A 25494-nucleotide genomic window follows, 5' to 3' on the forward strand; every position below is an offset into this window, starting at 1 on the left:
TCACATTCACGAATTTAACCTCAATATGCCTCTATTTCCTTTAATCTCGGGTTTTTCATACTTCAACACAGTTGGGTCTTTCCTCACCCGCAGCTTCAAACGGTTCTTCAAGATGCATGCAGATGCCATCAAGGATTTGCCTGCGACTTACTACTTTTCAAGAACGTTCTTAGCCCGAATTGCGCGTTGGGAGCTTTCGATTTATTGGTGTTAAGGCCATACCCAATCGCTTCTATGTTTAGCCTCCGCGAACGGATAAGATTTTGCCTTCCCGATCGAAAGAACAACACATTTTGTATGACAAACGATCTTGGCGAATATGATTAATTTCCTTTCACTCTAGTTCCAAATACAGAACACAAGTGCAGAAAACATGATTCATGCTTTTTACTAGTATTGGCATCTGATATCAGAAAATGATGCATTCTGTGTGATTCCCATGATCAGCACGCTTAAATAACAGTTTTATTTGAGCTCATTTTGCAATGGAAATTTAACAATTCAGAATAGTCCAGAATGGACTAAGGCGGCTCTGGTGTCTATACATACATGTAGGATGTCACTGATTAAGTACTTGTTTTTCGGGGCTTCGTTTTTTTCAGGATAGCTAGATAGCTAGGTTTTCGTACAAAGAGTTGACGCTAAACATAAACTATTTGGGAATGGCATAATCGTGCGGAATCGGGAGAACATGACCGCGACCATTTTAATAAGCCAAGGGCCAAAACTCTTGTAAGACGTGGTGAAATATCACACGAATTGAAGGTGCACAATTCCCAATGATAGCCAACATGAGTTTTTATGTGTGTAAGTACAATACTTTTAGCGCTACGTGCGACCAAATATTCTTCAAACATTTTTTTACTATTTTTTGTCAGACGAAGGGAATATCACACACATTGCAAGTGCACAATTTCCTATGCTGGTCAACATCGCTATGAAGATTCATGTGTGTTGGTGCAATACTTTTGGAGCTACACGCGACACATTTTATATCATTGATGTTTTTATAAACTGAGTACCATCACTCTTAAAACACAAAGAGGTATGTCAAATAAATTGCATGTGTACCATTCCCCATGCTGACCACCATTGCTATGAAGTGCCATGTGTGTTGGTGCAATACTTCTGGGTATACATGAGACATGTGACAGAACGTGACGGGACAGACGCAAATCTAATATGGCCATCGGTTTATATAATTATATATATCTGGGGTATAATTACAGCGATATGTGTACAGCTATTAAGCTGTTGCGAAAATGACCCCGATTTTTCTACGACGAGAGTACAAGTCTCAATAATACACGATAAAATAACGACTACTCGACGTCCGTTACCGTTGAGTAAACCCAGTGCTACGTTGGGTAGGCCACAGTTGAAATAGGTCTGTTCTTGAATCTGCGTTGCAGACGTAATATAATAAGGCGTGCGCATGTTATATGTAGTTTCTTGTGATCCATATTCACACGTGGCCTTGTTATGATTCTGTCTTAGAATTATGGAATTAAGATGGAAAATGTGGTTTCTGTAATTTATTGGCTTGGTATTTGGCGGATTTGACCCATATGCTACCTAAGTAATATTCTACTAGATCCAAATGTTTCATTTGTTTCATATTTTAAAAAGATCTGATGGAAATGTGGACTGTTTTGGTACGTTTTCTAACATTTGACCTAGTGACCTAGATTTAAAATAATGCGACCAAAACTTCCAAAGAAAATCCGTTAGGAAATGTCAAATTTAGAGCCAAAAATTTCGCTAAGCACCTAAGTTATTGGCCGATATGACTCGTACTAAATTTTTAATTGTCATGTATTTTGATAAAGATTTGTAAGGAACTGGGTAATCCTAATCCCAGGTAGGAACTAGGGGGGGGGGAATAATTTCAATTCTTTGACCTGACATTTGTAACAACAGACCTTAAGTTATATATTCTGACAATGTTTGATGAAGATGAGACAAAATGTTTACAGGTTTTATTATAATTGGTCTTCTGACTTTTTAGGGCCAGCATGACACATAGATTTGATAAATGAAATAAAAAAATACACAAATGGGGAAAAAATGTGGCTACCAGTGAGTGTTACAACTCGAAATCATATTTGAGAATTGATATCCCTTGCTGAAGTTTTAATAGTCGACAAAACAAATATTTCAATTCTCTATTTTAAGCAAAAGTAAGAAAAATTTGCTCCGAACTTTCATACATAATTAACCAATGAAGTCGCTCATTTACCTAAAAACACATTCTCACTTCAACAATTTATTCACTCACAAAAAGCTAACTAAATTTTCATTTTCCCACAAGAGCCTTGTGCATAGATTCATAAACTGGTCAGATTCAAGAGCCTTTCCCTAGCACAAAACAAATTAGGACCAATGAATTTGATATGCTTAATTTAATAAAGCAATTCTTTGACACATTCCTCAACACTATAACAGTAGTATATAACAAAATCCATATTTCTCTCTACTTAAAAACAGAATGTACAAAACACTATCACAATCAAAAAGGGGATACTGTGTTATGTCCCAAACTGTCTTTATTTTCTTGGTAAAGCCTTGTTCAAAAACACAATAATTTCAAGAAGTTGATTCGTCTCTATGCATCAAGAAGATGAGGCGTCAAGGTTTCCAGTGGCATGGGCTATGAAAGCTTGTAGTAGAGCAACACCATCTCCTGTCATGGCACTGAAAAAAGTATTGCAGACATTGGGACATTTGTTCATGATTAACCACATTGTTTCCAACTTTTAAACATGAAATATTGGTTAATGTGCTCACATATTTAAATAATTTAAAAATTATAAACAGTACAGCTGAAACATTCTTGTACACCAGAGTGATAATGCTATGCTTTAGATTTATCATGATCGAAACACTGATGAATGAGAATTAAACAGCTGACTTTAATCTTGTTAGAAATACTGTAGATCACACATGGATCCATTAAACCTCTATGATTTGATAAGTTAACAACGATGACCTTAACAATGTTGTTAACTTTAACAAAGTTCTGAACAATGGGCCCATTGAGAATGGTTTGAGAAACCAATACTTGCTTTTGTGTTGTTTTCCAAAAGCTACTGGTTTAGTTTCATCTACAGAGCAAGCAATCAAACAAAGAGAAATGAAACTACATGGCAAGAACTATAACAAAACACCATGCAATGAACATGAACATTTCTTTATTGTTTTTTGGTGAAAAAGCATGTTATTTTATCTGCTGTTATTTTCACTCTCTGATATTTTCACTGCTATTCACTCTCTGATATTTTCACTGCTATTATTTCACTTCTGTTACTTTCACTGCTTTTAACGATTTTTGTTTCCGATTTGTAAAGTAACATAGCATTCAAAATGCCTTGAAAATCTTTGTTATCAAATAATTTTTCAATTAGATTGAATTTTTTCATAATTTCTAGCAAAAAAGACACTAAAAAAATGTTAATTTTGGTATAAGATCAAAATTTATTTCACTCATGGTCACAGAAAACTTATATTTTCACTCATGACTTGCCACTCCAGAAAAAAAATGCTTCCTATGATGACTCAGATAAATCAATTTAGATTGTGCAATTCAACAAATATTCTCTAAATATGATTATTGGGCCCAGTTTCTCGAAAAAGTTGAAGCATAAAAAACTAAAGCATCTTATTTTATCTTGAATTTCAAAAGAGTAAATTCCTCTAAAAGCTTTTAAACTCTTCAAAATAAGAACATTACACAAGTTATACCAGAAAAAAAATAGTGAGCTTAGCTTAATCCCGTTATAAGGTACTTGAACTTGTTTGAAAAATTTAGACCCGCTGGAAAAAATCCATTCACAACCAAAAAAGCATTACCAATAGGAACATGGAATCATTTAGTCTACAAATATATGAAACTTATTTTATAATTGTTTTCAGCATCCAAAATGTATTAAATCTACCTGACGAGGAAAGGTTGCGGCAGACACTGTCTCAAGCTCCTCATGTATTTCCTGACTGACATGACGTTCTTCAACAACAAGGCTGGCTTTACTTTGTCAATCTTCATGAGCACTATCTGTATACAAAAACAATAAATAGATTGTAGACAATGCATAGGTAGAAAATCAATGGAACACATAGTTTTTTCTGCTTGTTTATGGAAAGACAACCGATAGAGAAAGGATAGAGGCAAAATAACATCCGAAGCTGACGGAGTGATGACATTGATCACAAAAAGGCTATGACAATATCATGACTTTTTCTTTAAAACACAGACACTCTAAAAAAAGAAAAAAAGAAAAAAAAGAAAACAGTAACGATGCATGATTCAAACACCACTAAAAATTACTGAATTCAAAGATTTTTTTTACTAGATATGATACTTATTAACAACTTTTGTAAAACCCAAAGTCAAATTAAAACGTACACATGAATTTATTGGCATCTCTGATAATCTAATCAGGGCATTCTCATCGTTTGAATTAACTCCAACTTTGCCATCAATCAGGATAAAAGTCATCTTCAAACTGTCAGAAAAACAAGACAATTGATTGAAACATGTACGTTGAAGAACTTATTATATTTATAGGCACTGGATGTAAAAGCCATGTAAAGTTTTATACATATATTTGGTATGTGTATAGGTTGTTTCAGAGGTTCTGTTTGTCTATGAGGGATTTATTTCTAGAGCAGGGTGAAGTGGCTTAGAGTCCTTTTGAAATGGTTTCCAAAGTCCTTTATATTTGTGTCAAGGTACTTTCAAATGATGATGCCTTTAGGAAATTAACAGCACAAAGATCTTTCTACTATATGCTTTCTGGTGGTTTATAGAGATTTATCAAAGAAATAAAATTAATTTTTTACTGTTTCAAACAGTGAAAATATATCAATTAGATATTTTTCACTGTTTTGAAATTTAATCTCGCTCTTGGTTAACTCATGTCAAACGTCAGCATGCACAGGGCTGAGACCCAATTTCAAAGTTATTTCTGAAATGACAAACATGGGCAAACAAATTGGCACGTTTTTCTAAAAAATGTTATTTAATGACTTTTAAGAAAATGTTTGTTTCAATGTAAGATGGCAATACATTTCACCTTGTCAACAAAAACAGTGAATATTTCACATGTGGCTACGCCATTCATGTGATATTAATTTTGATGCCCACTCCTTGAAATATATATATTACAATCTTACACTGAAACAAAGAATTATCCTCTTTAATATCATTTAAATCCAAAGATAATACACATGTACAGGCAAGCATCTTTAAATGGCTTTTACATACATGTTTATGTGATTGCAAATCACAACCCACAACTGACTCACGATATAAGGTACATCCATTTCCTCGAGCATATTAAGTCCCGTTATGTCATGTGGGGTTACTCCGACACAGCCATCAACAAGAAACAACACGCGGCTTACACTGAAGGTCAAATCATCCATATTCGACAAAGAACGCATTGGTTCTGTTTATACAATCTTAATCATTTCATATATTGCAAGTTACAGTATGAATGATTTCCTAATTCTCGATACACTAACCCTTACGGTAAAACCATTCATTTGGTAAAACATGAATTTAAATATTGACAACTTTCACTGCAATGTTATAAATTCAGATTATATAATCATGACTTGTTTCAACAGATAAACATATGGATTCCTCAGTGGCCCAAAGATTTTGGTCTTTATCAAGCAACCCAGACGTCCTGGTTTCGAATCCTGCTATAGATCTAACCTTTTTTTCTTCAATTTATACTATTTATGTTCAGATTATAAGAACTCTCTTTAATGCTAGTGAATGTATATCTAATTTTTCTAAAAATGATTTATATTTGATAAATTCAATTTAAATTTTATGATCCATTAATCTTACTTCTCTCTGCTTTGCAGATAAGTTTCCACCACTTCAACATAGTCTTTTGGCATGTTAAAACCATATCCAGGCATATCTACAAGACACAAGCGCTTTCCAACTTGAAAAAAGTTCAAAAGTTTTGTGTGGCCCTGAAAGAAAATTAAACATGCAGTGAGAATTACATCCTTTTCAAAAACGGGTAGGGTAGGTAGGTATTTTTATTTATAATATCAAACTTAATTTTTTTTTTTTTTTTTTTTTTTTTTTTACCAACTGACTTCAAAAACGGTATAGGGTCTGAGCCTATTTAGTATGTAGGGTCGGGTAACCCGAACCAAAGTATTTTCTTTTTAGGTCTTATACAGATTCAATTAGGGTTTGGCCTAGATGAACTAATCTACCGTATATAACATTGTATTGTCTTTCAGCCTAAAACATGTGACTTTAACATTTTTTTGAATACTAGGAATTGTTTTACTTATATTTTGAGTCTGTATGGGTCTTATGTAAATCTGCTACAGGCTTGTGAGTTATCATTATTAAATGTAGTTACGAACTTCTGATCTTTCTTTTTTTTATAAAATTGAAACTGTATCTGAGCTGTATCTGTGTCAAGAAATCAGTGGGAAGGTTTTGTAATATTACTAATTAAAGTTCATGAATAATAAAGGAGTCCAGGGGATGTACTCAATAAACAACTTAGATTTCACTTAATTAGAATCAAAGTGTTTTGATTGAACTGGCCAATAGACTGAATGGAATCACCAAGGCCTGTCCAAGGCCAAGGATAAGAACGAAATTGAATATGGACCTTGTTATACCCATGACATGTGTACAAATTCAGAAAGGACTCAGGACTGTACGAAAGTTTGACCTACTGGGTTGCTAGAAGACTTCACGTAAGCGTCTGGTGCCTCCTTGAGCAGCGCTGCTATAAGAGTAGACTTGCCAACATTGCTTCTGCCAATGAATGCCACCTTAAATGTAAAGGATCAGTAGTTGCTTTGGGCTTTGGTAGAAGATAGGAGGAATTGTCTATATGAAATATGAAAATAATTTAAATAGGCAGTGATTCATACATGCCATATATTTGAAAGGTTCCCCAGGGGATTTTGTTCAGTATCCCAGGGGATTTTGTCCAGAATCCCGGGGGATTTTGTCCAGTATCCCGGGGAATTTTGTCCAGTATCCTGGGGGATTTTGTCCAGAATCCCGGGGGATTTTGTCCAGACATGTCTCGACAGATTTTTGTTTACCAATTTGGGGAAGAAATTGGGACCATTCCAAAGGCCAAATTCTATATAACATTTTTTCTTAAATGTGGAAATTTCTATTATTTGTCAAAAGAAAAACTTAGGCAAATATTTCAGCAAGAAAGATTTGGATAGAGGAATGAATGATGTTTATTTAATTAACAATCCTTATCACATTCTTTAAATTTTGTCAGTTTATGTCTTACAGCACTCATGTTCATTTCCAGAAATATGAACTTAATCATCAAATTAGTATCGGATAAACAAGCCCCCGAGTTCATATACTACTGCTTGGCTTTTCATTTTTTGAAAAGCCCTGCTGTATAAAACCCAGAATTTGAGCAAGCCAAGAACATGTAACCAGTCCAGGGCTTGTGGCTTGTGGTATTTTCGACCACTGGAGCTCCGTTATTTCATAAAAAAAAATATAACAACACTCATCATCTCCCCACAAAGGCAAAAACCCGACCAATCATGTCATTGGATTACATGTTATCTTTGAATACATTAAAGTCAGTGCAACTAATAATTGAAGCCTTAACTTCAATTAAATGTACCCTGAACATTTATTATATTATACCTCGGGAAGTTCATGATCAGGTAAATGCTCTTTTAACCGTGCTGATTTCAGGAACTGTATTTTGTGTGAGGGTGATGGGACAAACAATTGCTGTCCCTTGGAAATTTGTTCAGCACTAGGGCTAAATGAGATCATCTCTGGTGGTAGAATTGGTACAGCTGTAAAATAAAGTCAAAGCTACTTTAATAAAGATGTCTTAATATTACATCTAAGCTTTCTCCCCAATCATTACAATATCATCAATGTGTTACTGAATGTATTTTCATGAATTAAATAAATTAAAACAAAACTACTTCACCAAATGAATTACTAAAATCTGATCCGAGTTGAAAGCGGGTCAATTTTATCACTTTATGTAAGGAAAAAAATGATAAACTTGAACAAGCACTCTAATTAAAGTTACTAATTGCAGCATTTTTATGAATAATTTGTTCAAAACCATGAGCTTTGGTTAGATTTTACTTAAAACAAATTGGTGTATAGTAAAATGGAGTGGAGTGCCCAGGGAAAACCTGCCCCAACCAGAAAATTATATGATTACAAGTAGAAAAGTATTTACAACTCACAAACAAATTTTTGCAAGGATTCTATCGGGTTTAAAACCGGGTTTGTTCCAGAATAAACACTTTTTTGTCGGACAACATTAATCAAACATTTTTCTAGGGCTGTTATGTCAACATAGTTTGGAAACGATTGAAAAATAGGTCTGTTGGTGACAAGTATTGTCCTTAAACATCTTGCACATAAAACCATCCTGTTGATCACGCTTAATGCTTAGAAAATGGTCAATTTATCACATCAAATGTGTTACAGTGAGTGGCAAAATTAAAACTAAGGGAAGTAACTTTTAGCGAATTAGGTTACAGTTAACTAGAATTGACCGTTCAAAAAACCTTTCAAATATTCAGATTATTTGTTGTAATTAAATTCATTTTTTCAGCTTTTCCTAAACTAATTACCAAAAATGTTTCTAAATGATATGTTTATAACATACATGTTTTTTTTAATGCTTTCAATTTTCAGGCTATTTGTATCTTTCTTATAGCATTTTTTATATTATATAGCCAAGGGGGAAGAAGGGAACCACAGCAAAAATAAACATATTCCATAAACCATTTCAGAGTCAAAGTCAACCACCATATGAGAGGCCATCCATATTAAAACAAAGTAAATACCCTTTTTCCATATTATATTCTTCAATTTATTTCATATCAACAAGTTATTTTCAGAGTCAAAATCAACCACCTTCATGTACATGATATCTGGCAGGCCATCCATATTTTAACAAACTCGATACATTTTTTTTATATAATTCAATTTATTTCATATCAATAAGTTATTTTCATAGTGCAGTAATAGCCATACAAATGAATATACAAGTCGATTTCATTTTCAAAATAAACAGAACTGTGTTAATATTTATATAAGTACTACACATTAAAGGGATTCATTCACGTTTTATGGGGTCTGACATTGAATAAAATCAAAAGCTTATAATAGATAATTATAATTTTTGGTAATACTATTCCATAAAAATCTAACAGAAAATGATTTTTTGCCAAAAAGCTTTTGTGACCCTATTGAAAATAATAAAATTATTTTAAGTTTGGTTTTATAAAATTCTGTTCAGATGAGTAACTGCCAGATCTTGGTAAGTGTATATATATATAATAGCAAGTAAGATAACTCATTTCACCAATGTTCAATAAAAAATAGTTTCCTGCCAAAAATGTGTGAACGAGTCCCTTTAAGTATACAGGCATGTTGTTTAAGTATTTATTTGTACCTTTTACTAAAACATTACAGCAAGTACAGATCTACAATCCATAATGCCAGAGTGATATGCAGAAGTGTTATTAATATATATGCAAACAAAAGTAATTGTTCTATCCTTTTTTAGGCCATACCAAAGAGAGCCATATGTTTATCATCCAGAGCCAATTTCAAAACCTACCTGCCAGACAGGAAAAAGAACACAAAAAGCCCCCAAAAATTTCATACTTAATTCAAAGTCTTTAAGATATTACAACAGTACCTTGAAAGAGCCATCCAGCATTGTAAAACACTAAACCCTTGCTAGCTCATAATTTACGAAAGGTTATTCTATTAACGGTTTATATTATATACCAGCGGAAAAGTGAAACAGTCCATGCGCAAATACAGCAGTACCAAGAGGACGTAAGTAATAGGAATAGGAGGTACCCCTCTGTATCACAGTTTTTATGTGTCAAATAATTGGAGTAATCATCAATGTTATCACTGAATGACTTGCTATTTTAGACAACTTTCATAAAAAACAATTGTTGTTGTTTTTTCCACTGGTAAATTAAAATACCTGTTTCATTATATTAAAACATTGAAATGTAATTACTATTTTATTTAGCAATATTTTGATTGTTAATTTTTTTTTTATGACTTTTAGTCTTGAATAACAAAAGCTTCAAGCCAGATGACATAGAAGCATAGACTCAATTTGGCATGGCCTTAATATGTTTTTGTATACTAACAAAAGTAGAAAACTAAATGTTAAAATTCAAATCAATGTAGAATTTTTTTTAATCCATCAAAGTCTCTGAATATATATATGCACATAAAATACAACTGAACATCTTCAGTAGTAAAACATGTTGAGTAAGTCTAAACAGGATAAATAATAAAAGCAATAATTGTGATGTACTAACCTTGATTAATGCTATGAAAATATATCAGAAAGCAGTAGATGAATAATAAATGGATTATGGACAAAAGTGAAAAGTAAAAGCACTTGGAATCGCATGGAATGCAAATTATTGAAATGTGTGCCATAATAATTATGCTGCTACTTAGCAGACATTTATTTACAGTTTCACATGCAACATGGACAAAGCATATCAATTAATAATATTGCACAAAATCCATCTCAATCTTGTGACTTCAAAACTAATCTGTTTGATTTGGCTGATTTTTATGTACAAAGGAACAATACAATAGTTTCTATTGCCTTATTTTAGAGAGGTTGCAAAACACTACTTGTACAAGTGTGGGTACATCTGGACTACATATTTGGTACTATGCCATCAAGGTATGTGAACATTTGGACTACTTATCATGTACTAACTCATCTAGGTATGTGTACTTTTGGACTACTTATTGCATCCTATGTCATCCAGTGTACATTTGGACTATTTATTGTGTACTACATAATCAAGGTGTGTGTACATTAGGACTACTTATTGTGTAGCACATAATCAAGGTATGTGTACATTTGGACTACTTATCGTGTAGTACATAATAAAGGTATGTGTACATTTGGACTACTTATCGTGTAGTACATAATCAAGGTATGTGCCCATTTGGACTACTTATTGTGTAGTACATAATCAAGGTATGTGCCCATTTGGACTACTTATTGTGTAGCACATAATCAAGGTATGTGCCCATTTGGACTACTTATTGTGTAGCACATAATCAAGGTATGTGCCCATTTGGACTACTTATCGTGTAGTACATAATCAAGGTATGTGCCCATTTGGACTACTTATTGTGTAGCACATAATCAAGGTATGTGTACATTTGGACTACTTATCGTGTAGTACATAATCAAGGTATGTGCCCATTTGGACTACTTATTGTGTAGTACATAATCAAGGTATGTGCCCATTTGGACTACTTATTGTGTAGTACATAATCAAGGTATGTGCCCATTTGGACTACTTATTGTGTAGCACATAATCAAGGTATGTGCCCATTTGGACTACTTATCGTGTAGTACATAATCAAGGTATGTGCCCATTTGGACTACTTATCGTGTAGTACATAATCAAGGTATGTGCCCATTTGGACTACTTATTGTGTAGTACATAATCAAGGTATGTGTACATTTGGACTACTTGGGAAATTTTACATGTATCTTTTCAACTCAACTGGAATTTTGAGACATATATGTAGCTACGTGTACACAGACTTTTGCAACCTCTCTGTTGACTACAATAGGGAAATATTCTTGATGACACATTGTAAGTATAAATACGAAACGTATCATATGACCTTAAATGCATTATGCTAGTCGATATTCTTCACTGATTTTGTTCACCTTATGAAATATTAATGGTTTACATATACAAAAATCTACCAAACATAAATTCAAATGAGCAAACCATAATAAATCATATTTTAGGCTTAAGCCTAAATCACATTCTAATGTATGGGTTTTTTTATTGCAAAATGTTCCAAAAAATTCATGAAAACCAAACTAAAAGACCTAGTAAGCATAATTATATTTATGAAACAATTTTAGATTTCTTTATCCTAATATTTTAATGTGAAACAGTGATTTTAATTAATAATTTCCACTATTTTTTTCATGATTCACAGGAATGGGTGCATATTAGAATTAAATGAAAATTCAGACAAAAGGATTCACTGGTAAATATGTTAATTTAACCTTACGGAACAAAGTGTTCAAACAACCAATGATGAAAATTGTTCAATATGTAAATAAGTCCATTTAGCTCATTATTAGTCACAAAACATGAATATCAAATAAAAGAGAGAATATTTTAACAGTTAAAAATATGATATAACAGCAGAAGGTCTATTACCCTTTATTGGTGGTCATCATTATATTTTGTCCAATGAGAAGGCAGTATTTCTCATGTTTCCACCGAATCTGCATTCAGCTGTTATTGATTTTAATCATGTGAAGCGATTGATATAAACTGTGGCTGGCCCAGTTTGTGAGTAGTTTACATAATATAATGTTGACCACTAAAACTTTAACATGATGTTATTGGTTAAAGAATGTTTTAACATATATATGTACTTCAGACCATTTATTTGTGTGGCACATACTTACAATCTTTAACCAATACATAAAGTTGAAAGCACATGTTAAATGTTATATACAGTAACACATACAATTGATAAAGCTTTAGCGCTCATTTAAAACAATGATTAGTGGCATGTTCCAGTGTGTTATGAAAATCCTAAAAAATATCTATACACTATCATTAAAGGGACACGCTCATGGTTTGTAAAATGCACTCTTTTTTATTATCATTAGGAGTTTTAAAACTAAAATACTGACAGATGGAAGCTTTCAACAAATGTCGATATTTGCTCAAATAATGTCTTTGAAGACAAGAATTTTCAATAGTGTTACTAACGGCTTAGAGATCTGTTGTTACGCGATTGGTTGTTTGACATTATCATGTAATGTGATCAATGTATTGTTAAAAGGTAAAAAATTCTAACTCTATTGTAATTGGCATTGTGGCCTTGTAGGTAAGGCAACGGTTCTCTCATTTTAACTAAAACCAAATAAAAAAAATTAACGTCTAATTTTTTCTGCAATTTCGATATCATTAAGTAAAATAATGATAAAATAATTGTTTTCAGATGCATTACCAGGTAAACTAATTATTGGTTCCAAAACATGAGCCAGTCCCTTTAAATATCAATGACTTAGTAACAAAGAAAAACAACAAGATTGTGTCCATACAAAATATCACATAACAGTTTTCAACAATAATACATAGTGTAAGACCATTTGGGACTTTTGGTCAAATTAACATATGAAACAAAATTTAGTAACAATGTTAAACAAAATTTAATGCAATTTAAATTAATTTAATTTAATTGTAATGTTTAGAAATTGTTTATGTCTGACATTTACTTTTTTAAAAATGGTTTACTTAAGGAACATATATTTCATGGTTGATAGAAATGTATTTTAATATAAGGTATTTAAGTTCAATCTGTAAAATTATTATGATGTAAAATCATGCTTAATTGCTTATGGTTAACGACTAGTTACTTGAAGGCCTAGTTTAATCCTTCTATAAGTGCTCCCCCCAAAAAACACACAAACAAACGTGTATTGTACACAGCCTCTGTGTATTGATCTTAATCTAATTGCCTTATAGTCTTATCAGATCTCCGATCTGAGTATCCTGCTGTGCAGTTTTGGAGGTTTTATTATTGAAATGGACCCTAAATGGCCCTGAGCCAATAAACAAATAAACAGGAAATTGGCCCCTACTGTGGCATCAGTGCAATTAGCAGTGTCATGCCAAACATTCCTTAAACTAGGCCTTTAAACTATGCTTATTTGTGATATAAAATACTGTTTTGAATTAAATGTATCAAAATAATTCCAGAAATGCATATGCAGTTTTCGATGTTTGTAGGAAATTGATCGAATATATTAAGAACAATCGCATGATCCTAATGTGGTAAAGCGATTAATGAAGGCTTTTAACTTGCATTAAACAGCAACTGTTTTATTCTTTAACTAAAGACTGTGAAATTTAAAAAAAGTATATATATATGCTGAAACTGAAATTCTGCTGTATAAGGTGATAAATTGAATATCAAAGCAAAAATAAAGAAAATGCAATTTTTTGTACACAACTCAAATATCTATAATCATTGGCAGTTTAAAGAAATAAAATATTCGTCAAAATTTCTTAACAGTCAATATTCTATGTAAATGAGAACGAAACCCCCAAATAATCCATAATCAAAATTATTAACATCGAGGCAGGATTGACAGCATCTTGCACTACTCCCGTGACTGGTAGAAGAGAATGTATCCCGTTTCCGAGTTCTTCTGAATATCTGATGACAGTCCGAAAAAGTCCTCCATGGAACTAGCTTCTATTTTCTGCAATAGCATGCATACAAATATAAGAATTTATTTTGTAATTAAAGTCTTAACTGAAGATGTGGAGGACTTACACAACCATGTACATACTAAATAAAATCAATTAGGGTCCAAAATTTGGCCCTATTCCAATGTGTAAACATATTCATTTTTTCTGTAGGTGAAAATCGAATTTCCCGATTTCTGTTTTGAACTTTTTTTCTTCAAAATATTGACCCCCCAACCTCCCCCCTCTAAAAAAAACAATGGAAGAATAGGATTTAAGTCAAAATTAACCCTTTTTTTCCCAATCAGAAGGCACCGGCCCAATTCACAAAATTATGGAGAAAAACACTGCCTTTAAATACTCAAAAGTAAGATTAAAATACTAAGACTTTTCACCCTTAAAGTTGCACTATTACTCCCAAAAAAGTTTTATTATAATTGATACAATTGTTTTAATATACCAAATGGGATGAATAAATGTCGAAAACAATGGTTCTTATGAAGGAAAGCGAGTTTAAATTAAAAGAAATGTGTAGTAAACACAATATTTCTACCTTATTCGATGATAGTAGATCACAATAATAAGTATCTAGGTTTATCACTTAAAATTTATGTTTGTTAAACATGCGTATGTATTGGTTTTGAATAAGAGCGTCACTTTAAAATTCGAGCTGTATTCAGTGTCAAACTTACATCAACTATATCATCATCAAAGAGTATCCAGATGTCCTCGCTCTTTACAATGCTGATGTAGTGGCCTCGGTTTAGACTGCTTCCAATGTGGACAACCACAGCCACCAGGTCGTACATGCGGTCCGGATTGTAGGCATCGTCTGACTGGAAATTGGAAATAGAAAACATAAATACCATACAGTATGCAATTCTGTTTTCATAAACTATGTTTCTTTTTAACCAATATTTTACACCGTGCTTCTTGGCACGCTCTTTAATGAGGGTGTTGTTCATGCTACATGTATGGCGGAAAAGTGAGCATTCAAAACAATCATATTAATACTGCATTTTAATAGTTTCATCGGCAGTATAACCAGACTTGGTGTAAGTTAATGGGCAAATGGTAGATGAAACATCTTTTGTTAGAAACAAAACAACTTCATACTAAAGATATCATGTACAACACTTTATTTTCCAAGTGCCTAACAGTCGGTGGTGTAATGATTAGTTGAACTCATTCTTAACGCTACGTTTTCTAAAAAATTGTTAAACGGTTGGTTAACCATTGTTTTGCATGCGTTTTTATACTTTTTTAAAGTAACTTTAATCACGCCTTCTGTGATTTGAAATATGAAATAACACAAATACACTGTATATCTGGATAATGTAGATTACTACAATAAATCATTTTGTGTATGTTAACAAAGTCATTACTACAAAGAAATCTATAGTTCATTTCTAATCTGTATTCTTAAAGGAAATGCAATGCATTTGAAAAATTTGAGCGAAAATATTTATGAATGTCTCATTCAACATGATCATGGAATGTTCTTACCGTGTTGAAAAGGCGTAGCTCTAAGGGGAAGACAACTCTATATGATAGTTTGGTAAATCTCTTCAGCTGCTCTGTGTATTTGAAGCGTTTCAAATGTAAAGCTAAAATTTGGGGTAGTTTCTTTATCCTCATTCTGAAACCAAAAAAATGTGAATTTATTGTGACTGTGATATTTCGATGAGAATACATGTATCTTGATATGTAAGACTGTATATAATTTTGTACTTTGGCCTGTGTGGAATAAAACAAAAGAAATTGATAGTTGTTATCTAAAATCAAAGTCAAAGATCTAGAGACCGTTTCATTAAAGATCTTTGTCAATTTTAGTCGTAAATTGAAATTATCTTAGTGCCTTGTATTCTTTATTTTGCTTAATATTGGCTTAATATTTGAGTGAATTGAACTAAAGCCTGTATCAAAAATGAACTTATAGTTGAGAAATAAAAATGATCTATGTGTCATTTATACAGATTTAATATTATTGAAGTAATGATTAAATTTCTTATTGAAATGGCCCCAAGGTCTTTTACAAAATATGAACACACAAAGTAAATTTTAATATACGAATGTTTTGGTCTATCGAAGTACAAGTTCATCAAAACAGAGCTCACAAGAGCATCAAGAAGCGATTGCAAACGCTCTTCTGTTCTCATTTTATCTCAGTCAAACTTAAAAAATTATTATAGTAAGAGTTATGCTTCTTGCTGCACTTGTGTGGTTTTTCTCTTGCAACATATGTACCAAGTTTTATTTAAATATCTTAAATATGTTTTTAGTAGGGATGGCAACAAGTAGTAAAATTGGTACTTGAGTACTCGAACAATCTTTCGATCGAGTACTCGGGTACTTGATTACTCGGAAAAAATGAATTTTTTGGGGGGAAAGACAAGATCGTGTATACATGTATCGTTCATGGCGTATATTATGCGTTGGTCGTATTATTGGTCATTTTCATCTTTAAATTAGACTTTCATTATTTACTTTGAACAGAAAATTAAATAAAAGGAAAATAAATGCTGTTTCATGCTTTTAATTTTGTCTTTTTTCATTTCACTTTAATGATTTTACATATAAGTATACACTGCAAATTAGCTACAATAAAGCTGGAAAGTTAACAGGTTAAACCTGGATTTTATTCGAGCGTCTAGATAGTCGAGATTTATAATGAGCATCAATCAGAATTACAATAAACGTAAATCAATAGCTTACATAAAAATGAAGAACGAATTACTTCGTACTGTATTATTGTTGTTTATCTCATTAATATTCATAATTCTTGATTTAAGATATCAACCAATCAATTGTGATAATCATTGCAAAAATAGTTAAAATACGCCCATTAAGAAATCAATGCTCGTTACGGTCGCTGCTCGTTCGCTCGTTAGTGTCCATTAATGGGTGAAAGGACCCTAATTGATAAACAATAGAATTGTGTAGGTGAAAGTTCTGCAATCAAAACTTCGCTAATTGATAGCAGTGCTAATTGGAAATAGGGGCCCTTTGTTGACAGTTAGCAACTCTCAACTAATTTATTAGGGTCAATTGTGTACACAGCAGGGATTAAAGGGACCATAAATTGTCCTCTTGGCAACTAACCAGATCCGTTACTTCGTCTGTAAATCGTGTATTTTGTGATTTTTATAGATTTTTTCCCAGTACTCGAGTAGTGATTTGGTACTTGAGTACTTGGACGTTCAATCGAGTACTCGGGTACTCATTGCCATCCCTAGTTTTTAGGTTATGGCCATGGTAAAAGTATTTGCATATTAATGATGCCGCCACATTAAGGCAATGACAATACCCTGACTTTTTTATTCTTCCAAAAACAGACGAGCAAACAAAAACACATTTTATGCTGGGTTTTGTACAAATGCATACCTTTTCTGTGCCTCCTGTTTACTACAGCAGACTTCACAGTAGTACTTGTGTTCTGCACAGAGAGTTTCTGTGCACGAGAAGCCACGCAGGCAGTGGGTGATGGACGTGTTCTGCTCCACATCAACCGACAGGTCGAGAAAATCCTCGTCCTTACTGCTCACCTGTGGGTGGAACAGAGCAGACAAATTTGAAATAACTCAAGTTTTGAACATTATAGCAAGTATATATATAGGTAACTCGGGTTTGACAAGGAGTTCAGAAGAGATTTCTTAAGTCTGGAGTCTGTAAGACTCTCTGTGCAGGCAAATAAGATATTAATAATGAAAGCTTTTTTGGTCCATGAGTAGTTTTGTTTCAGAAAACTTCAAAACTTTTTATGAAGTATTATTCTAAAGCTACAATTTTTTTTCTCTGACAATGACATTCTGTCCATGGCTCCTCCACCCTTGATTTGACTCAGTACTTCTAAAAAAATTATGTGAATATTCTGTAGGACTCCTTTGTGAAAAAAGGTTGTGTCTTACACCAGTAACAAAATCACCACAAGCAGGTGCCTTCTTGATTTATTCGGAGTGATGTGACTTGCAAAATATATGCAGGGATGATGTTACTAGTATAACTTTTAAGTAGCATAAACAAAATCATACATGTATAGCAATCAGATGCCAATTCCCTTTTCTTGTTGAGTCTTTTTTTTTATCGAAGTCTTTTTACCTGTACTGGTTTATTTTCAACTTGGATGTAAAGTTTTGGGGATAATTGAATTAAGAAATCATTTTTATCACGTTCAGAGATTAGTATGAAATATTTATAATCTGTCATGATTTATTTTAATACCGGTATTTACACCCAAAGGATTGATATTTCTTGATATTTCAGCCATTATTACCGTAGATATTTCGGCAACCTTGAACTTTGACCTAATGATCTGAAAGTAACTAGGGGTCATCTACTAGTCATGACCAACTAGCATACCAAGTATGAAGTTCCTGGGTGCAAGCGTTCCTTATTTATTGAGCTGAAACGAAGTGGGACGTACAGACTGACTGAGAGACTGATCACAAAATCAAAAGGGGTCATCTACTAGTCATGACCAACTAGCATACCAAGTATGAAGTTCCTGGGTGCAAGCTTTCTTTAGTTGTTGAGCAGAAGCCATTTTTAAGCTTAAGGTCACCGCCAACATATCGTTTTTTACCTGAATGTAACCACAACCTTGACCTTTGACCTACTGATCACAAAATCATTAGGGGTCATCTACAAGTCATAAACAACCAGCATTCCAAGTATATAGTTCCTGGGTCTAAGGGTTCTCTAGTTATTGAGCGGGAACGAAGTGTGACATACAGACTGACGGACTGACTGATGGACAGGGCAAAAACAATATGTCTTCCACTGAATGGTGAAGACATAATAATTTCCTCATTCGTAGCTAGACAGCTTGTTCTTTTGATTGTAAAAGTTCCCAATTTCGGCATTTTTGCGAAGCAAATTTTCCCAAAATGTCTAGGGTCTTTTTCAGAAAGTGGGCAGAAAAAGCCCTGGCAATGTAATAAGCAACATGTATACCAAGTTCCATGCGAATATCTTAAATTTTTCATAATTATGGCAGAGGTTAATGTTTTTGAACGGTGAAAAAAAATCTTGACTTTTCTTGAAAAACATACATGCTAATAATTAAAATACAGCAATAAATTCAACTAAATACATACAGATTATCATAATTATTAGGGATGCAAACGAATGGCAAAAGTGATATTCGAATATTCGGTAATTCTTTCGATCGAATATTCGAATATTCGAACACCAAAATGAACCTTTAAGAATTGTAGTAAACTATTATTATTCACTAAAGTAATAGTGGGGGCCCTGTTACCCTTCCTGGTCGTATTCGGTACACGCGACGGACCCTTATTGTTCCACAAATTAGCCTCTGAATTTCCCATTTACAAAATATATCCCAAGAAAAAGCAATATATCTTTAACAAAAAAACAAACCTCTGCGTTCATTTTTGTAAAAAATGCAAAATAAGATCAGGGAATTGCGTTTGTCCCGGTTAAATGACGATATGCGCCAACGTGGGACTTGCAGCCTCGTTCTGGGATTGATGTTTACGAAATATATTTATAGAAAACGACACCATGTCTAAACGTCGCTTTTGTCTTAGGTATTGTACAACAATACAGGACATATATCCTTAAACGTTAAACCATACACTTTCAGTTAATTTTTGTACGCAAGAGCGTTATATTGAAAACATGGAAACAGTAACTAGCACATGTCCTTCGTATCATCAAGGCGATTTGAGCAATATCGCCAAGCTTGATTAGCAGTGAAGACAAAACATTGGTATAAAGGCCGATCTCTTAAACACTTAATTGGCATGGTCATTTAAATGTACCCAAAATAATTGGAATGTGTTTTATGTCACTTGTCTAACAGCCAGTAAATGCAAAATTACGGGGACTGTTTATAGTTCCCGGCGATATATCCGATATGACGCGTGTATAGTGTCATCAAGTTCACACCTATGGCATTAGGGGTCGTTGTAAAAACAGGACAGACGAAGATGACAGTTGTAGGCAAAAAGTGTATTAATTTATTATTTCAACAAAAACATCGAATATTCGAATACCTATTTTGACATTCGAATACCAAACGTTCGATCGAATATTCGAATATTCGTTTGCATCCCTAATAATTATCAATGATAGAGATAGTAACTTACTGCTTCACAGTTGAGGCAGCGAGTCTCATTTGTGAATGTTCCCTGAAAGAGTTCCTCCACCCAGGTCGGCTCGGGCTTGCTCTGCGAGTTGTTTTCTCCACCCTTACCCTTACCACCCTGCTTCTCAGCTGGAAAAAACATATAGGAGAATAATAAATTCATATCATGTTGAAAGTTTACAATTTACATGTACTAGTGATTTGCAAAAGGAAATGGCAGAGCCATCTTGATGAAAATGTTTAGTTTATTTTTTTTTATTTTAGAAAGATTGTGATGAAAGCTTGTAAAATAATTCTACAGTCCATTTTCTAGACAGAAACCAGTACTGTGTCTGTTTTAAGAAACTGTGAGAAAGTACCCCTGGTGGGGATTGGACCTACAACCTCTTGAGTGGGAGGCAGACACCTCTATACCACTAAAACAAATGCATTCCTGCATGATGAAGATGTCCTTATAATTACTAGATATATTAAAGGAAAGGGAGAAAATCAAAGAGACAAGCTGTTGCCAATGCTTGACTGGCATAGGGACATAACTCAGAATGATTTAAGCCAGAGACTTTGCTACATATAATGCCATACTTAATGGCTATAGTAAACACAAGTGTACTAGGTCGCATGTGAATATCTTGAGGAGTTTTTTTTAGTCATGGCCAAAGTAAGGGATCATGCAAGCGGATGCTGATTGCAACAAAGCAATGAGGATTCATTAAATAGACTTAGTTAAAATGCTGAGCAATGGACACTTACCTTGTAACAATTCTGCGACTCTGTTCAACAGATAATTCAGAAATTCATGAGCATCTTGCTGCATGTAGTTGTCAAACAACTCTGTAAAAATGAGTAATGTTCAGATAATAATTATCTTAAAATATAACTAATAACAGTCTTAACTGTACTGTTGATAATGGTTTTTGATACTGTTATAATAACTACAAAATTATATCTTTAATGATTGATATCTTCATGAAACATTGAAAGTTTTCTTTCAGTACTAAATCTCAAATGAACTAATAAATGTAAAAAAAAAAAATCATCTCTGTGTATTGATCTTTATCTAATTGCCTGGTGCCATCTTATCAGATCTGCGATCTGAGTATCCTGCAGTGCAGTTTTGGAGGTTTTATAATAGAAATGGACCCTAAATGGCCCTGAGCCAATAAACAAATACACAGGAAATCGGCCCCTACTGTGACACCACTGCAATATACAGGAGATGCACAGCAGGCCCCGATTTCTCGAAACTTCTTAAGTCCCTTATAACAGGATTAAGCTTAACGCACTATTTTTGGTTTACAATAAATTGCGTAATATTAACTTCTTTAAGAGTTTTTATACTTTGGATAGGAATTATCATTACGAAAAGCACATTAAACCATTTTTCATTTATCAAAAATCAATTTAAGTATGTATTTTGGCTAATTAAAATAAGCTACTTCAGCCTGTTAAGCTTAAGAAGTTTCGAGAAATTGGGGCCAGGGGATTATCATGCCAAACATTCCTTAAACTAGACCTTTAGGACACCCTTTTCTATCATTAACAAAAACTATTGAAGTAAAATATCCATTTGATATAACACAAGTAGAGTAGAAAGGTACAAACCACATTCTTTCCTCAATCTTGTGATGAATCTTTTTGGAGCGAGTGTACCAACTTTTTTCTTCTGAGTTGCAATGTTATAAAAGAGATCTGCAAGGCACATGAGTAAAGTCTCTTTCTTTTGATTTTTCTGCTGGTGTTTGTATTGCAACACCTTTTCTCTGAATGGACGACAAAAGTATAAAGCTTGAAGGACTGAGTTGCAGTAGCATGTGTTCCCAAACTGAAATTAAAACAACACAGTTATGTCATTACAAATACATGTACAAATTTCAGTAACTTCATTCATTCTAAAAAGAAAATTATGTAACTAAACTTCAACTTCTTTTATAATATCAGACTATAATGAGTGATACTAGATCGTTCATAAGTAGAGCTGTATTGGAATAATAAAATAAACTTTATATGTGATGATGTATTTATTTGCATAAATACTTTAACCCAGACCGTCATACACCATACTTTGCACTTCAGTTCTTGGTTAGAGATGCCTTATTATTAATGTGTATAATATTACAAAACAAATTGGAACAAACTTGAAAATTAATGAGTAAACAATTCACTGTTAGAACACAGTGCCCAACTTGCCCAGGCAACCAAAAAATTACACAGGCTAAGAAAAAATACTTATTTTATGATAGCCAGACTGGCGATGAAATTTTCAGACTTGTTGATATAAAAAATGTCAGGTCAATGTTTACTTAGACACCGTTTACCGACATCCGTAAAAGCATTCGGAGCTTCTCAGCCATTTTCCATAGAAAACAACGGTGTTTTCAGTGTAAAATGGCCAAGGCATCCGAATGCTGGAAAATTTGTCAGCAGTACATGGATGTTATCTAATGCAGTGATCTTCCTTGTTGGCAAAACTTAACTGCTTGAAAATATTTATATTGGCGGAAATCATATTTCAATTTAAAACTGTAAATACTCATTGATTCTTCAAATAAACCATCTAGTCACCAAAGAATGTGAAAAAGATCTTAGTAAAATCCTGTTCATACTAAAACAATAAGCAGTATTTGTTGATGGGACCTTCACTCCCACACTCCCCACCACCCCCACAACTACATAACCACCCTGACCCTTTGCAATAAAGGTTGAAAGAATCCTCCCCACCCCACAGACACACTGTTCCAAAACCAGCCTCCCCCACCTACTGGCAACACAGATTGACAGGACCTCCCAATACTTCAACGGCTAATTTCGCACACTCGAACTTAAAATATGTTTCATCATCAGAAAGCATAAAATAGCAAACAAATTTTAAGCCCAATAACGGATAACATGGTAAAATGTGAATTCAAACAAAAACAACATCAAATGAACAATTTGTACAGCATCTTTTACTTTTAGCTTAATAAAATACCTGCATTCTCAAATATGCAAGAGGATTAGGCAATAAGTAACACACCACATTTGATGCTTGATCACAAGAAATAACTACACTTTACATGTGGATGCCATCTTACATTTACAAGGCCAAAGTAGTGCTCGTTAGCAGGCAACTGCACGGAGCCCATCTCTTTCTCAAGCTGGGTGGGGTTGTTTCCCTGTAAATCAACATGTCAAACATTTGGGAACCATGCAAAGCAATGATACAATAACATGTTAATATACTATTCTGCTTTAATTGCATTAAAATTTGAAGAAATCTTGTATGATTTTAAAATAACAGGAAAGTGAACAGTTGTTTACATTTTCGATTTTGACAGATATGATCAGGAAGTATCTACAATAAAAACAAAACGTTGTCAGCAAACTAGTAAAACGTTTAAACAATAAATCATCCACAAATATATTGTTTAACATGTCAAATGTCATTTTTGTAAAGTTTTACCATTTTTATGCAATAATTGACGATTTTTACAAATTATTCATCCATTAGCAGCCATCTTAGACTGGTTGTGTAGAAGAGGTTAGACACAGTCAATATATTTGAGGCTATTACTAAATTCCGGGGCCCCTTGCGGGAACTAGTATTTCGTACCCTAGATATTTCGTACCCTCCTATTTTTGTCATTTCGAAACCTTTAGATAGTCATTTCGTACCCGACCTAAAGTCATTTCATAACCTATATCTATATATATATATACCCTATTATATTACTAATAAGTCCTGAAATACAGTACCTAGTTAGTAAACAAATATATGGATCTTATATGACTTTTATGTTTGACCGAGATTAGTAAAAAAACGTATACCAATGATATTAGATCTTGTCTAAATCAGTGTACGTCAAGAATGATAAAATATGTTTTAAGAAGTGCAAATATATCTATAGATCTAGAAGAATCCCTGAAACTGACTAATTGTTTCTTTTACACCATACAATGTACCATGCACTTTATTTCCTATTCAGAAAATCATTTCTATATGGGTTGCAAATTGCAACCCCATGTCATTCTCCATATTGACATTATTTTTTTCATTCGGTGACATCTTTAAGATTCAAACTGGTATTTGTAATGTTCTACATACTGCCATTACACGTTTTTATGTGATTGTACACAGGGACGAATTGTGCATTATACTTTCATTATCTACCATGCTTAAATGATGATGCCAAACATAGGTCGTGGGTAGTTAGCATGCTTAACATAACATTTACCGACAATCTGAAATTTTGACAACATACAGTGTACTTTTTATTCGAAAGCTAAAACGCATTAGTGCCTATTAGAACACCTAACACCTTTAACAGCTTTATACTTGACGGTACAATGATGTTTGGTCCATGAAACAGTCTCGATATAAATTTGCCTTATCGAAAGAATGTGTCTGTCTGTTATTTCTTGATGTGGACATTAACGCGTTAAAAGTACAAAGGGTGAATTTAGAGGTTGGTATGAAACTTGAGGGTAAAGGTTACACAGTGCTGCGTTGAACGTGAAATGAAACCCCGGTCATTTAGTCAAAACAACCAAATTTTAAATCTCGTGTTCTTTCTTCGCTAAAAGTACAGGACAAACACGGAATTTTATGGAAATATAAAGGTTTTTGCATAAGTGAAATTCTAGAAATGGCCATGTTGTATATGAAATATTAATATATAGGAAACGCAATATTTCATGTATATATATATATTGTAACCTAAATGGGCATAGATAAACCGAATTCCTGGCCAACGAAATAGCACTGTCGTCATATTTATATTTGAGTCGACTCTGTTGCATCTGCTGATGATGTGCTTTTCAAATAACTTGATCAATATGACTGATGACAGATGACAGATGGAGTTTCTTTAGACGTGTTTTCTATCATGTTAAGGGTTAGACGTTTACAAAGCAATTGAAAGAAACAGGATTAAAAGAAACAATAAAATAGTGATGCTGAGCGAATTACAACGAACTTGCTCAGTCAGTGAACCACGAGTCATGTTTACACTGTCATTGTGATGTCATAGAACTTACACGGACAAGCATTGTCACCTCCTTAGTATTTGCCAGCTGTTCTATAAAAAATCAGAAACAAAATATTT

General features: G+C 33.3%; 2 protein-coding genes across 3 annotated transcripts; both read right to left on the bottom strand.

Annotated features, from left to right (window-relative positions):
• Positions 1–1964: 1964 nt before the first annotated feature.
• On the bottom strand, positions 1965–8491 carry LOC128228231 (GTP-binding protein 8-like). Of its 2 annotated transcripts, none has more exons than XM_052939407.1 (7): positions 8239–8491; positions 7673–7830; positions 6718–6816; positions 5858–5988; positions 4403–4502; positions 3936–4051; positions 1965–2694 (listed from the first exon to the last, which is right to left on the bottom strand). In XM_052939407.1, exons 1-7 carry the CDS (start codon positions 8423–8425, stop codon positions 2613–2615), a joined length of 873 nt encoding a protein of 290 aa, XP_052795367.1. In that variant the 5' UTR covers positions 8426–8491; the 3' UTR covers positions 1965–2612. The 2 variants fall into 2 exon arrangements, with proteins under 2 accessions (XP_052795367.1, XP_052795366.1); XM_052939406.1 differs by lacking the exon at positions 4403–4502 and adding an exon at positions 5305–5404.
• Positions 8492–8865: 374 nt separating this feature from the next.
• On the bottom strand, positions 8866–23930 carry LOC128227974 (ubiquitin carboxyl-terminal hydrolase 46-like). Its single transcript, XM_052938967.1, has 9 exons — positions 23853–23930; positions 23485–23565; positions 22016–22235; positions 21164–21244; positions 20415–20542; positions 17686–17846; positions 15808–15940; positions 14994–15137; positions 8866–14315 (listed from the first exon to the last, which is right to left on the bottom strand). The coding sequence occupies exons 1-9, from the start codon at positions 23853–23855 to the stop codon at positions 14214–14216; spliced, it is 1053 nt and encodes a 350-aa protein (XP_052794927.1). The 5' UTR covers positions 23856–23930; the 3' UTR covers positions 8866–14213.
• Positions 23931–25494: the final 1564 nt, after the last annotated feature.

This window comes from Mya arenaria, chromosome 3, assembly GCF_026914265.1.
Source record: "Mya arenaria isolate MELC-2E11 chromosome 3, ASM2691426v1".
Taxonomy (NCBI): Eukaryota; Metazoa; Mollusca; class Bivalvia; order Myida; family Myidae; genus Mya; species Mya arenaria.

Excerpts from the sequence above, each read along its gene's own strand:
- LOC128228231 (XM_052939407.1), bottom strand. The coding sequence starts at position 8,425 with ATGGTTTTATGTGCAAGATGTTTAAGGACAATACTTGTCACCAACAGA. Across the intron at positions 7,831-8,238 it reads ATCCTTGCAAAAATTTGTTT|CTGTACCAATTCTACCACCA; the intron begins GTGAGTTGTAAA and ends TTTATTTTACAG. Across the intron at positions 4,503-5,857 it reads TATCTGCAAAGCAGAGAGAA|TTTGAAGATGACTTTTATCC; the intron begins GTAAGATTAATG and ends TTTTTCTGACAG.
- LOC128227974 (XM_052938967.1), bottom strand. Across the intron at positions 17,847-20,414 it reads GCTGCCTCAACTGTGAAGCA|GTGAGCAGTAAGGACGAGGA; the intron begins GTAAGTTACTAT and ends TTCCACCCACAG. Across the intron at positions 14,316-14,993 it reads TTGATGATGATATAGTTGAT|AAAATAGAAGCTAGTTCCAT; the intron begins GTAAGTTTGACA and ends ATGCTATTGCAG.